The sequence below is a fragment of the Panulirus ornatus genome, chromosome 56 (assembly GCF_036320965.1).
Source record: "Panulirus ornatus isolate Po-2019 chromosome 56, ASM3632096v1, whole genome shotgun sequence".
NCBI lineage: Eukaryota > Metazoa > Arthropoda > Malacostraca > Decapoda > Palinuridae > Panulirus > Panulirus ornatus.
Window position 1 is genome coordinate 34,920,233 of NC_092279.1, and position 16,060 is coordinate 34,936,292.

General features: G+C 40.2%; 1 protein-coding gene across 1 annotated transcript in view; it reads left to right on the top strand.

Moving 5' to 3' along the window:
- The window catches only part of LOC139765808 (uncharacterized), a 296,756-nt gene that overhangs the window by 223,368 nt on the left and 57,328 nt on the right, over window positions 1-16,060 (top strand). The window contains exons 8-9 of the mRNA XM_071693602.1: window positions 9,894-10,057; window positions 10,405-10,509. Coding sequence (XP_071549703.1) covers window positions 9,894-10,057; window positions 10,405-10,509 — 269 coding nt within the window. The remainder of the gene's footprint in view (window positions 1-9,893; window positions 10,058-10,404; window positions 10,510-16,060) is intronic.

Genomic DNA, 16,060 nt, shown 5'->3' on the forward strand with positions numbered 1-16,060 from the left:
CTCGACTTCCAGACATTCTTCAAGGCTCCCAGGATTTTCGCCCCCTCCCCCACCCTATGATCCACTTCCGCTTCCATGGTTCCATCCGCTGCCAGATCCACTCCCAGATATCTAAAACACTTTACTTCCTCCAGTTTTTATCCATTCAAACTTACCTCCCAATTGACTTGACCCTCAACACTACTGTACCTAATAACCTTGCTCTTATTCACATTTACTCTTAACTTTCTTCTTTCACACACTTTACTAAACTCAGTCACTAGCTTCTGCAGTTTCTCACATGAATCAGCCACCAGCGCTGTATCATCAGCGAACAACAACTGACTCACTTCCCAAGCTCTCTCATCCCCAACAGACTTCATACTTGCCCCTCTTTCCAAAACTCTTGAATTCACCTCCCTAACAACCCCATCCATAAACAAATTAAACAACCATGGAGACATCACACACCCCTGCCGCATACCTACATTCACTGAAAACCAATCACTTTCCGCTCTTCCTACACGTACAAATGCCTTACATCCTCGATAAAAACTTTTCACTGTTTCTAACAACTTGCCTCCCACAACATATATTCTTAATACCTTCCACAGAGCATCTCTATCAACTCTATCATATGCCTTCTCCAGATCCATAAATGCTACATACAAATCCATTTGCTTTTCTAAGTATTTCTCACATACATTCTTCAAAGCAAACACCTGATCCACACATCCTCTACCACTTCTGAAACCACACTGCTCTTCCCCAATCTGATGCTCCGTACATGCCTTCACCCTCTCAATCAATACCCTCCCATATAATTTACCAGGAATACTCAACAAACTTATACCTCTGTAATTTGAGCACTCACTCTTATCCCCTTTGCCTTTGTACAATGGCACTATGCACGCATTCCGCCAATCCTCAGGCACGTCACAATGAGTCATACATACATTAAATAACCTTACCAACCAGTCAACAATACAGTCACCCCCTTTCTTAATAAATTCCACTGCAATACCATCTAAACCTGCTGCCTTGCCGGCTTTCATCTTCCGCAAAGCTTTTACTACCTCTTCTCTGTTTATCAAATCATTTTCCCTAACCCTCTCACTTTGCACACCACCTCGACCAAGAAACCCTATATCTGCCACTCTATCGTCAAACACATTCAACAAACCTTCAAAATACTCACTCCATCTCCTTCTCACATCACCACTACTTGTTATCACCTCCCCATTAGCGCCCTTCACTGAAGTTCCCATTTGCTCCCTTGTCTTAAACACTTTATTTACCTCCTTCCAGAATATCTTTTTATTCTCCCTAAAATTTAATGATACTCTCTCACCCCAACTCTCCTTTGACCTCTTTTTCACCTCTTGCACCTTTCTCTTGACCTGTCTCTTTCTTTTATACATCTCCCACTCAATTGTATTTTTTCCCTGCAAAAATCGTCCAAATGCCTCTCTCTTCTCTTTCACTAATAACCTTACTTCTTCATCCCACCACTCACTACCCTTTCTAATCAATATATATATATATATATATATATATATATATATATATATATATATATATATATATATATATATATATATATATATATATATATATATTTTATTTTTTTTTTTTTTTTTTATACTATTCACCATTTCCCGCGTTAGCGAGGTAGTGTTAAGAACAGAGGACTGGGCCTCTGAGGGAATATCCTCACCTGGCCCCCTTCACTGTTCCTTCTTTTGGAAATTGAAAAAAAAAAAAAAAAGAGGGGAGGATTTCCAGCCCCCCGCTCCCTCCCCTTTTAGTCGCCTTCTACGACACGCAGGGAATACGTGGGAAGTATTCTCTCTCCCCTATCCCCAGGGATAAATATATATATATATATATATATATATATATATATATATATATATATATATATATATATATATATATATATATATATATATATATATATATATATATATATATATATACACACACATACACACACATACACATATATATATATATATACACAGTCATATACATCAATTCATGTGTACCATAAAAATATTTTTGAATTACCGAAAATAAGGAAAATACTTTCATTAAATTAAAACATATGATGTAAATATATATATATATATATATATATATATATATATATATATATATATATATATATATATACTGTTCTCCTTTGTCGCTGTCTCCCGCGTTATCGAGGTAGCGCAAGGAAACAGACGAAAGAATGGCCGAACCCACCCACATACATATGTATATACCTACACGTCCACACACGGAAATATACATACCTATGCATCTCAACGTATGCATATATATATATACACGCACACACATATACATATATACACAAGTACATAATCCATACTGTCTGCCTTTATTCATTCCCATCGCAACCCCGTCACACATGAAATATCAGCCTCCTCCCCCATCATGTGCGTAAGGTAGCCCTAGGAAAAGACAACAAAGGCCATATTGGTTCACACTCAGTCTCTAGCTGTCATGTTTAATGCACAAAAACCACAGCTATCTTTTCACATCCAGGCCCCCCAAAATTTCCCTGGTTTACCCCAGACGCTTCGCATGCTCTGGTTCAATGCATTGACAGGACGTCGACCCCGGTATACCACATCGTTCCAATTCACTCTATTCCTTGTACACCTTTCACCCTCCTGCATGTTCAGGTCCCGATCACTCAAAGTCTTTTTCACTCCATCTTTCCACCTCGAATTTGGTTTCCCACTTCTCCTCGTTCCCTCCACCTCTGACACATATATCCTCTTAGTCAATCTTTCCTCACTCATTCTCTCCATGTGACCAAACCATTTCAAAGCACCCTCTTCTGCTCTCTCAGCCACACTCTTTTTATTGCCACACATCTCTCTTACCCTATTATTACTTACTCGATCAAACCACCTCACACCACATATTGTCCTCAAACAGTTCATTTCTAGCACAATCACCCTCCTCCGCACAATTTAACCATAGCCCACGCCTCGCAACCATATATCATTGTTGGAACCACTATTCCTTCAAACATACCCATTTTTGCTTTCCGTGATAATGTTCTCGTCTCCCACACATTTTTCAACGCTCCCAGAACTTTCAACCCTTCCCCCAGCCTATGATTCACTTCCGCTTCCATGGTTCCATCCGCTGCCAAATCCACTCCCAGATATCTAAAAAAAACTTCCCTTCCTCCAGTTTTTCTCCTTTCAAACTTACCTCCCAATTGACTTGTCCCTCAACCCTACTGTACCTACTGTACCTGTTTTGATAGAGGGGCAAGTATGCAGTCTCCCACACATTTTTCAACGCTCCCAGAACTTTCAACCCTTCCCCCAGCCTATGATTCACTTCCGCTTCCATGGTTCCATCCGCTGCCAAATCCACTCCCAGATATCTAAAAAAACTTCCCTTCCTCCAGTTTTTCTCCTTTCAAACTTACCTCCCAATTGACTTGTCCCTCAACCCTACTGTACCTACTGTACCTGTTTTGATAGAGGGGCAAGTATGCAGTCTGTTGTAGATGAGAGGGCTTGGGAAGTGAGTCAGTTGTTGTTCACTGATAATACAGCGCTGGTGGCTGATTCGGGTGAGAAACTGCAGATGCTGGTAACTGAGTTTGGTAAAGTGTGTGAAAGAAGAAAGCTGAGAGTAAATGTGAATAAGAGCAAGGCTATTAGGCTCAGTAGGATTGAGGGACAAGTCAATTGGGAGGTGAATTTGAAAGGAGAGAAACTGGAGGAAGTGAAGTGTTTTAGATATCTGGGAGTGGATTTAGAAGTGAATGGAGTCATGGAAGCGGAAGTGAGTCAGAGGGTGGGGAGGGGCTAAGGTTCTAGGAGCGTTGAAGAACGTGTGGAAGGTGAGAACTTTATCTCGGAAATGAAAAATGGGTGTGTATCAAGAAGTAGTGGTTCCAACAATGTTATATGGTTGTGAGGCGTGGTCTATAGATAGGGTTGTGCGAAAGAGGATGGATGTGTTGTAAATGAGATGTCTGCGGACAATATGTGGTGTGAGGTGGTTTGATCGAGTAAGTAATGAAAGGGTAAGAGAGATGTGTGATAATAAAAAGAGTGTGGTTGAGAGAGCAGAAGAGGGTGTATTGAAATGGTTTGGTCACATGAATAGAATGAGTGAGTTAAGATTGACAAAAAGGATATATGTGTCAGAGGTGGAGGGAACGAGGAGAAGTGGGAGACCATATTGGAGGTGGAAGGATGGAGTGAAAAAGATTTTGAGCAATCGGGGCCTGAACATACAGGAGGGTGAAGGGCGTGAAAGGAATGGAGTGAATTGGAACGATGTCGTATACTTGGATTGAGGTGCTGTCATTGGATTGAACCAGGGCATGTGAAGCGTCTTGGGAGAGTTTTGCTTTGCTTGGATGTGGAAAGGGGGTTGTGGTTTCGTTGCATTACACATGACAGCTAGAGACTGAGTGTGAACGAATGTGGCCTTTGTTGTCTTTTCCTAGCGCTTCCTCGCGTGCATATGTGGCGGGATGGCAGCGGGAATGGATGAAGACAGCATATGTGAATAAACGCCCATACACAAACATTTACATACATGTACATTTCATCGTATACATACATACACATACACAGACATATGCATAATATACACATGTACATATCCTTATTTGATGCCTTCATCCATATCCGTCGCCACCTGGCTACACACGAGATAGCATCCCCCCCAAACCCACCCCACACTCACACACACACACACACACACACACACACACACACACACACACACACAAACACACCAACCACCCCAACCCCACCCCCCCTAACAACATCCCATCCTCCCCTTCCAGCGAGGCAGCGCCAGGAACAAGCAAAAAATTCGTTCACACATAGTCTCTAGCTGTCAGGTGTAATGCACCGAAACCTAAGCTTCTTTTCCACATTCAGGCCCCACAGAAACTTCACATTCCCTGGTTCATTCCACTAACAGCACGTCAACAACGGTATACCACATCGTTCCAATTCACTCTATTCTTTACACACCTTCCACCCTCCTGTATGTTTTCCACTCCATCTTTCCACCTCCAATATGGTTTCCCGCTTCTCTTTCGCAGCACCTCTGACACATATATCCTCTTCGTCAATCTTTCCTGACTCATTCTCTCCAAATGTCCAAACCATTCTTTTTGCCACACGTCTCTCGTCATTTCATTAATTACACGATCAAAACACCTCACACAACATATTGTCCTCAATTTTTTTTAATTTCCAACACATCCACCCTCCTCCGTACAACCCCATCTATAGACCATGCCTCTTTACCATATAAAATTGTTGGAACCACTTAAAACATACCCATTTTTGCTCTCTGAGGTACCGTTCTCGCCTTCCACACATTTTTCAACGATCCCAGAACCTTTGACCCCTCCCCCATCCTGTGACTCACTTCCGCTCCCATAGTTCCATCCGCTACTAAGTCCTCTCCCAAATATCTAAAGCACTTTACCTACTCCAGTTTTTCTCCATTTAAACTTACCTCCTAGTTAACTTGTCCCTCACCCCTACTGAACCTAATAAACTTCCTCTTATTCACGTTTACTCTCAACTTTTTTCATTCTCACACTTTACCAAACTCAGTCATCAACTTCTGCAGTGTCTCATTCGAATCAGCCACCAGCGTTGTATAATCAGTGAACAACAACTGACGCACTTACCAAGCTCTCTCATCCACAACAGACTGCATACTTGCCCTCTCTCCAAAACCCTTGCACTCACCTCCCTAACCACCTCACCCATAAACAAATTAAACAACCATGGAGACATCATGCATTATTGCTGCAAACCGACATTCACTGAGAACCAATCACTTTCCTCTCTTCCCACTCGTACACATGTCTTACATCCTTGGTAAAAACTCTTCCTTGCTTCTAGCAACTTACCTCCCACACCCTCTACACTTAATACCTTCCACAAAGCATCCCTGTCCACCCTATCATATGGCATCTCCATATCCATAAATCCATCTGTTTTTTTCATATATTTCTCATACACACTTTCCAAAGCAAACACCCGATCCACATATCCTCTACCACTTCTAAAACCACCCTGCTCTTCCCCAGTCTGATGCTCTGTACATGGCTTTACCTCTTTAGCCAATATCCTCCCATATAATTTCCTGGGAATACTCAACAAACTCTTGCCTCTTTAAGTTGAACGCTCACCTTCATACCCTTTGCCTTTGTACAGTGGCACTATGCATGCATTCCGCCAATCCTCAGGCACTTCAAAATGATCGATACAAACAATGAATATCCTTACCAACTAATCAACAACACAGTCACCTCCTTTTTTTTTTTTTTACAAATTTCACTGCAATACTATCCAAACCCGCAGCCTTGCCAGCTTTCCTCTTCCACAAAGGTGTCACTACCTCTTCTTTGTTCCCCAAACCATTCTCATTGACCCTCTCACTTTGTACACCACCCCGACCAAAACACCCGATATCTGCCACTCTATCATCAAACATATTCAACAAATCTACAAAATATCCACTCCACCTCCATTTCACTTCATCACTACTTGTTATTACCTCCCCATTTGCCCCCTTCACCGATTTTCCCATATATTGTCTTGTCTTACGCATTTTATTTACCTCCTTTCAAGAAATCTTTTAATTTTCCCTAAAATTTAATGATACTCTCTCACTCCTACTCTTATTTGCCTTCTTTTTCACCACTTGCACCTTTTTCTTGATCTCTTTCCGCTTTCTTTTATACATCTCCCACTTATTTGCACTACTTCCCTGGAAAAATTGTTCAAGCGCCTCTGTTCCTTCATCCCACTCTCTGATCTACCGACCTCCTACCTTTCCCACGTCACATGCATCTTTTTCGCGAGCCATCACTGCTTCCCTAAATACACCCTATTCCTCACTCACTCCCCTTAAGTCATTTGGTATTGGCTTTTGCCATTCTGCACTCAATCTCTCCTGGTACTTCCTCACACAAGTCTCCTTTCCAGGCTCACTTACTCTCAAAACTCTCTTCTCCCCAACATTCTCTCTTCTTTTCTGAAAAACCTCTACTAATCTTCATCTTCACCTCCACAAGATAGTGATCAGACATCCCTCCAGCTGCCGCTTTCAGCACATCACCACCCAAAAGTCTCTCTTTAACAAGCTTATCAATAAACACGTAATCCAATAACGCCTTCTGATCGTCTCCCCTGCTCACATACGTATACTTATGTTTATCTCTCTTTTTTAGGCAGGTATTCCCAATTAGCAGTTCCTTTTCATCACACAACTCCACAAGCTCTTCACCATTTCCATTTACAACACAACACCCCATGTACATCAATTATACCTCGAACTGCCACATTACTCTCCTTTGCATTCAAATCACCTATCTCTATAACCCGGTCTCGTGCATCAAAGCTGCTAACACACTCACTCAGCTGCTCCCAAAACACTTGCCTCTTATGATCTTTCTTTTCATGATCAGGTGCATAGGCACCAATAATCACTCATCTTTCTCCATCCAGTTTCAATTCTAACTATATCAATCCGGAATCTACTTACACTCTTTCACATACTCCCACAACTCCTGCTTCAGGAGTAGTGCTATTCCTTCCTTTGCTCTTGTCCTCTCACTAACCCCTGACTTTACCCCCAATACATTCCCAAACCACTCTTCCCTTTACCCTTGAGCTTTGTTTTACTCAGAGCCAAAACATCCAGGTTTTTTTCCTCAAACATATTACCAATCTCTCCTTTGTTCACATCTCAGTTGCTTCCACACACATTGAGACACCCCACTCTGTTGTTAAAGATCATAATCTAAAAAGTGAGCCGTACCGCAGCAGTAGTAGTAAGCAGGAGGTGCCAATCCTTTATACATATGTATTCATTAACAGAATGAATGAAACCTCTCGTGTTAGGGGCCTAAAACATTACAAAAAGCATCTAGCCCCTAAATGGGAACCCCATTACGACTGAAGCTCCTGACACTGCACTCCTGGTTGATCCATTTCAGTCATGTTCCAAGAGATATTGTGCAACAAGGTATGTTGGGTTTTTCAAAGTCTGATATCCAGTGTCAGTATAATCCAATGGCAGAGGGAGGAGGTTTCCGTTGATAGTATATCCACTGATAGTATATACACTGATACCTTGACGGCCACGTGAGATGTAGCCTACCTTAGCAGACGAGAACGACACCATGATTTGTCCTAGAGCAGGGTCAAGATTGTGTCAGCGAATTTTGGTGTCAGTTGATGGATTGTCAGGGAAGGCAAGTGTAGTTTATCCCTTCGAGGATCAAATGCAAGACAAGTAATAGGAAGTTAAGGACGAACAGCACTAGGTGAAGTTGACAACGAGTTCTAGTACTGCTGCTCTCTAAGAGGTGGCAATTCTGATGAGGTTCACGACAGCGGATTCAGAGGGAGCGACGTTGATTCCTGCAACCAGTCACGGGTTTTGCTGCTGGTTCAAGGCCGAACAGGCCCCAGAAGACATATCCATGGGCGATCGGGGCTCTATCTTAGTTTAATGGGAAAGAGCAGTCTAGGGCTTAACTGTCCCATTATTCGTCTTTACCATTCTCTTTGGATAGCTTTCATATGGGCATGCCGTTTTGTTTACAATGATTCCTTTTATTAGTCATAGTATATCTTCAACAATTATATGTTGTAGAACGTTCTCTTCTTTTACCAGTGACCGAAGACGAAATTCATCACTTGAGTTGCGTCTTTGGTCGTAAACACATGTGCAAAAAATATGTAAAATTTTTGCCAGGGTTTCGTTGTCTTTAACTGAATCACTATTTCTCGTATGACTCTCTTGTTTCTCTTGTTCTCGTAATGACTCTCTTGTTTCTAATATAGCATTAAAATTCCTTAGGTTTTCTTTCGCTACTTTATACAATATGCTCCTTCTGACATTTAATTTCCCTTATACGCCTCATACTTTCTCTCAACATATTTTTCTATAATTCATAAATCCGATTAAGCTTATGTGATACTATCTTTGACAACAGGAAGTTCTTTATTTCATTCTATCACCTTGGCTTCATTTTGAAAAATGCATTTCTGCATTTCGCACTTTTACAACATCTTGATTTTTACTGTTCCATTCTTTTATTACCGTAGCTTTCATGTACAGTCATAGAGACGTTGCATCGTAATACTTCAGTTATCTAGCGACATTACGTTACTTGTGAGAATGAATAATCAGATCTAATTCATAATGGACGTACTTATTATTTTTCTGAAAGGAAAAATGGCTCATATTGTTTTATTTCCATGCGCTTTACCATCTTACCCTGTTCTTTAAAATTTCAACTGTCATTTCGATCATAGATGCTGTGAAACTACTTTGCTATATGCTGTATCATTCTTTTTATGATATGGCTCCGATATATTGTATATAATAGCAACTGAATCCTCATTGTTGCTGCTCTTATACATACTTTTTTCGTAGTTCCGTACAGTATACTGTTGCATATTTTTACCGTACTTTAACATGTGTATTGTATACCATCTTTCGTCTCTTTTAAAATACCTTTATATTGCATATTGTGGCACCTCTGTACAGTGTATCACAGCATTCTTATCCTGTACACAATCGAAACTAGATACTGCATGTTGCCGTCATTATTCCACGTCTCTTACGTACATGTGTGTACGTCTATTCCGTACATTCACGCTGTATATCATCGCACCTCCAAAATTTATATTTATGCTTTTGTATACTTCATGCAATAGCAGTTTATGTTATCGTACCTCTCTACTGTATTCCTGGCCTGTACACATTTATATACCGCACTTTCCTCAAATAATTCCTACTATAACCCATGACTGTAGACTCCTGCGGTCCTGCACTGTATACTGCTAGACCACACACTAAATAGGGTGACACCTCGGCAGATGATATGTACAGCGGGGAGGAGAACACCCTTCTGTACCAGCAGCAAGGCACTCTCAAGTTTCGCTGCTACTTCGATCTCCGAATGTACCCTTTCGACAGGCAGATCTGTACCCTGGAATTCAGTGTCCAGGACCTCACACACACCCAGGGAGTCCTCTTAAAGGTTTGGCGGTATATTCTATATCTCTTTGCATCAGATGGTAGCATTTACCCTTTTTTCCATTTCTAAATATTACTTAAGGTATAATCTCTTTTGTCCTTGTACATTTCTTCAATGATAGAGTTTTGTTCATGTCATTGTTTGTATCTAAAATAAACTTTTTATTGAAATGAAATCTTATTATGACTCATCTTGATTTGTATGATAACTTTTGAGTTAAATAAAGGTATTGATCTGGATCTGGAATAAGATTTTGATATGTACATGATACATATCTTTCATTGCAATTGAAGGAAATTTTTCATTTGGTTTTCACGTCTACGTAAACCTGGGATCATTGTGCTGAGCAGGACGGTGTGGGTGCGGTGTTCACGGGTGAGCGTCGTCTCCTGGAGTATAAGCTAGTTACGGAGACCATCATCCAGACAACCATCGGTGGCATCAGTGTTATTCAGGTCAGTCATCGCAAATCATGAGCATTTAAGCCAAGTAATTTCATGTCAGCTGTCGCTAGATTACACTAGGTTAATGCTTGTGAGGGAAATTCAAGCCATGCTAGTTCATGTAAGCCAGCATAACACCATCTTCAGTCAACTTCTTTACGGTCAGGAAAAGTTCTTCTGGTTAAGATTAATCAAGACTAACGTAGCTCCAGCCTCGTCCATTGTACATAAAATACACTCTATCTTGTGTGTGTATCGAGAGTGTCTGAAACGTCAACGTCTAGTTAATTCATATCCCAGTGAAAGCAAGACTTTCGTATGTACGATTAAGAGCATATCTAAGTTCATAATTTCCTTGATATTCTTAAGTACTTAAAGGCTAACAATTCAGGATAAATTCTATATATTTTTCTAACGGTGTTACTTCTCACTCGAGATATACATGATTACAGTTTCCCTTTCCCCGAGCCGTCTCGGAAAGTAAAAACTGATAACTCTTCCAAAATTCTTACGAGTAGTTTAAACTTAACAAACGATTATGTTTTCATATAAATCTAATTTTACTTTGGGAATTCAGTAGCCTGTACCGTCTCAGATAACATATTAAAAGTACAAATATATATATATATATATATATATATATATATATATATATATATATATATATATATATATATATATATATATATATATATATATATATGTATATATATATATATATATATATATATATATATATATATATATATATATATATATATATATATATATATATATATATATTTATATATATATAGGCAGTTGAGGGAATAATGGGTATGCATGGGGTGTTCAGTGTTGTAAATGGAAATGGTGAAGAGCTTGTAGATTTATGTGCTGAAAAAGGACTGATGATTGGGAATACCTGGTTTAAAAAGCGAGATATACATAAGTATACTTATGTAAGTAGGAGAGATGGCCAGAGAGCGTTATTGGATTACGTGTTAATTGACAGGCGTGCGAAAGAGAGACTTTTGGATGTTAATGTGCTGAGAGGTGCAACTGGAGGGATGTCTGATCATTATCTTGTGGAGGCTAAGGTGAAGATTAGTATGGGTTTTCAGAAAAGAGGAGTGAATGTTGGGGTGAAGAAGGTGGTGAGAGTAAGTGAGCTTGGGAAGGAGACCTGTGTGGGGAAGTACCAGGAGAGACTGTGTACAGAATGGAAAAAGGTGAGAACAATGGAAGTAAGGGGAGTGGGGGAGGAATGGGATGTATTTAGGGAATCAGTGATGGATTGCGCAAGAGATGCTTGTGGCATGAGAAGAGTGGGAGGTGGGCTGTTTAGAAAGGGTAGTGAGTGGTGGGATGAAGAAGTAAGAGTATTAGTGAAAGAGAAGAGAGAGGCATTTGGACGATTTTTGCAGGGAAAAAATGCAATTGAGTGGGAGAAGTATAAAAGAAAGAGACAGGAGGTCAAGAGAAAGGTGCAAGAGGTGAAAAAAAGGGCAAATGAGAGTTGGGGTGAGAGACTATCAGTAAATTTTAGGGAGAATAAAAAGATGTTCTGGAAGGAGGTAAATAGGGTGCGTAAGACAAGGGAGCAAATGGGAACTTCAGTGAAGGGCGTAAATGGGGAGGTGATAACAAGTAGCGGTGATGTGAGAAGGAGATGGAATGAGTATTTTGAAGGTTTGTTGAATGTGTCTGATGACAGAGTGGCAGATATAGGGTGTTTTGGTCGAGGTGGTGTGCAAAGTGAGAGGGTTAGGGAAAATGATTTGGTAAACAGAGAAGAGGTAGTAAAAGCTTTGCGGAAGATGAAAGCCGGCAAGGCAGCAGGTTTGGATGGTATTGCAGTGGAATTTATTAAAAAAGGGGGTGACTGTATTGTTGACTGGTTGGTAAGGTTATTTAATGTATGTATGACTCATGGTGAGGTGCCTGAGGATTGGCGGAATGCGTGCATAGTGCCATTGTACAAAGGCAAAGGGGATAAGAGTGAGTGCTCAAATTACAGAGGTATAAGTTTGTTGAGTATTCCTGGTAAATTATATGGGAGGGTATTGATTGAGAGGGTGAAGGCATGTACAGAGCATCAGATTGGGGAAGAGCAGTGCGGTTTCAGAAGTGGTAGAGGATGTGTGGATCAGGTGTTTGCTTTGAAGAATGTATGTGAGAAATACTTAGAAAAGCAAATGGATTTGTATGTAGCATTTATGGATCTGGAGAAGGCATATGATAGAGTTGATAGAGATGCTCTGTGGAAGGTATTAAGAATATATGGTGTGGGAGGCAAGTTGTTAGAAGCAGTGAAAAGTTTTTATCGAGGATGTAAGGCATGTGTACGTGTAGGAAGAGAGGAAAGTGATTGGTTCTCAGTGAATGTAGGTTTGCGGCAGGGGTGTGTGATGTCTCCATGGTTGTTTAACTTGTTTATGGATGGGGTTGTTAGGGAGGTAAATGCAAGAGTCCTGGAAAGAGGGGCAAGTATGAAGTCTGTTGGGGATGAGAGAGCTTGGGAAGTGAGTCAGTTGTTGTTCGCTGATGATACAGCACTGGTGGCTGATTCATGTGAGAAACTGCAGAAGCTGGTGACTGAGTTTGGTAAAGTGTGTGGAAGAAGAAAGTTAAGAGTAAATGGGAATAAGAGCAAGGTTATTAGGTACAGTAGGGGTGAGGGTCAAGTCAATTGGGAGGTGAGTTTGAATGGAGAAAAACTGGAGGAAGTGAAGTGTTTTAGATATCTGGGAGTGGATCTGTCAGCGGATGGAACCATGGAAGCGGAAGTGGATCATAGGGTGGGGGAGGGGGCGAAAATTTTGGGAGCCTTGAAAAATGTGTGGAAGTCGAGAACATTATCTCGGAAAGCAAAAATGGGTATGTTTGAAGGAATAGTGGTTCCAACAATGTTGTATGGTTGCGAGGCGTGGGCTATGGATAGAGATGTGCGCAGGAGGATGGATGTGCTGGAAATGAGATGTTTGAGGACAATGTGTGGTGTGAGGTGGTTTGATCGAGTAAGTAACGTAAGGGTGAGAGAGATGTGTGGAAATAAAAAGAGCGTGGTTGAGAGAGCAGAAGAGGGTGTTTTGAAATGGTTTGGGCACATGGAGAGAATGAGTGAGGAAAGATTGACCAAGAGGATATATGTGTCGGAGGTGGAGGGAGCGAGGAGAAGAGGGAGACCAAATTGGAGGTGGAAAGATGGAGTGAAAAAGATTTTGTGTGATCGGGGCCTGAACATGCAGGAGGGTGAAAGGAGGGCAAGGAATAGAGTGAATTGGAGCCATGTGGTATACAGGGGTTGACGTGCTGTCAGTGGATTGAATCAGGGCATGTGAAGCGTCTGGGGTAAACCATGGAAAGCTGTGTAGGTATGTATATTTGCGTGTGTGGACGTGTGTATGTACATGTGTATGGGGGGGGGGGTTGGGCCATTTCTTTCGTCTGTTTCCTTGCGCTACCTCGCAAACGCGGGAGACAGCGACAAAGTATAAAAAAAAAAAAAAAAAAAAAAAAAAAAATTTATATATATGTATATATATATATATATATATATATATATATATATATATATATATATATATATATATATATATATATATATATATATATATATATATATATATATATATATATATATATATATATATATATATATATATATATATATATATATATATATATATATATATATATATATATATAGTACATTTATTTATTTATTTATTTTGCGTTGTCGCTGTCTCCCGAATTTGCGAGGTAGCGCAAGGAAACAGACGAAAGAAATAGCCCAACCCACCCCCATACACAATGTATATACATACACGTCTACACACGCAAATATACATACCTATACATCTCAATGTACACATATATATACACACACAGACACATACATATATACCCATGCACACAATTCACACTGTCTGCCTTTATTCATTCCCATCGCCACCTCGCCACACATGGAATACCATCCCCCTCCCCCCTCATGTGTGCGAGGTAGCACTAGGAAAAGACAACAAAGGCCCCTTTCGTGCACACTCAGTCTCTAGCTGTCATGCAATAATGCCCGAAACAACAGCTCCCTTTCCACATCCAGGCCCCACACAACTTTCCATGGTTTACCAAAGACGCTTCACATGCCCTGATTCAATCCACTGACAGCACGTCAACCCCGGTATACCACATCGCTGCAATTCACTCTATTCCTTGCCCTCCTTTCACCCTCCTGCATGTTCAGGCCCCGATCACACAAAATCTTTTTCACTCCATCTTTCCACCTCCAATTTGGTCTCCCACTTCTCCTCGTTCCCTCCACCTCCGACACATATATCCTCTTGGTCAATCTTTCCTCACTCATTCTCTCCATGTGCCCAAACCATTTCAAAACACCCTCTTCTGCTCTTTCAACCACGCTCTTTTTATTTCCACACATCTCTCTTACCCTTACATTACTTACTCGATCAAACCACCTAACACCACACATTGTCCTCAAACATCTCATTTCCAGCACATCCACCCTCCTCCACACAACTCTATCCATAGCCCACGCATAGCAACGATACAGTTTTGTTGGAACCACCATTCCTTCAAACATACCCATTTTTCCTTTCCAAGATAATGTTCTCGACTTCCACACATTCTTCAAGGCTTCCAGGATTTTTGCCCCCTCCCCCACCCTATGATTCACTTCCGCTTCCATGGTTCCATCCGCTGCCAGATCCACTCCCAGATATCTAAAATTACTTTACTTTCTCCAGTTTTTCTCCATTCAAACTTACCTCCCAATTGACTTGACCCTCAACCTTACTGTACCTAATAACTTTGCTCTTATTCACATTTACTCTTAACTTTCTTCTTTCACACAGTTTACCAAACTCAGTCAGCAGTTTCTGCAGTTTCTCACATGAATCAGCCACCAGCGCTGTATCATCAGCGAACAACAACTGACTCACTTCCCAAGCTCTCTCATTCACAACAGACTTCATACTTGCCCCTCTTTCCAAGACTCTTGCATTCACCTCCCTAACAACCCCATCCATAAACAAATTAAACAACCATGGAGACATCACAAACCCCTGACACAAACCTACATTCACTGAGAACCAATCACTTTCCTTTCTTCCTACACGTACACATGCCTTACATCCTCTATAAAAACTTTTCACTGCTTCTAACAACTTGCCTCCCACACCATATGTTCTTAATACCTTCCACAGAGCATCTCTATCAACTCTATCATATGCCTTCTCCAGATTCATATATGCTACATACAAATCCATTTGCTTTTCTAAGTATTTCTCACATACATTCTTCAAAGCAAACACCTGATCCACACATCCATTACCACTTCTGAAACCAGACTATATATATATATATATATATATATATATATATATATATATATATATATATATATATATATATATATATATATATATATATATATATATATATATATATATATATATATATATATATATATATATATATATATATATATATATATATATATATATATATATATATATATATATATATATATATATATATATATATATATATATATATATATATA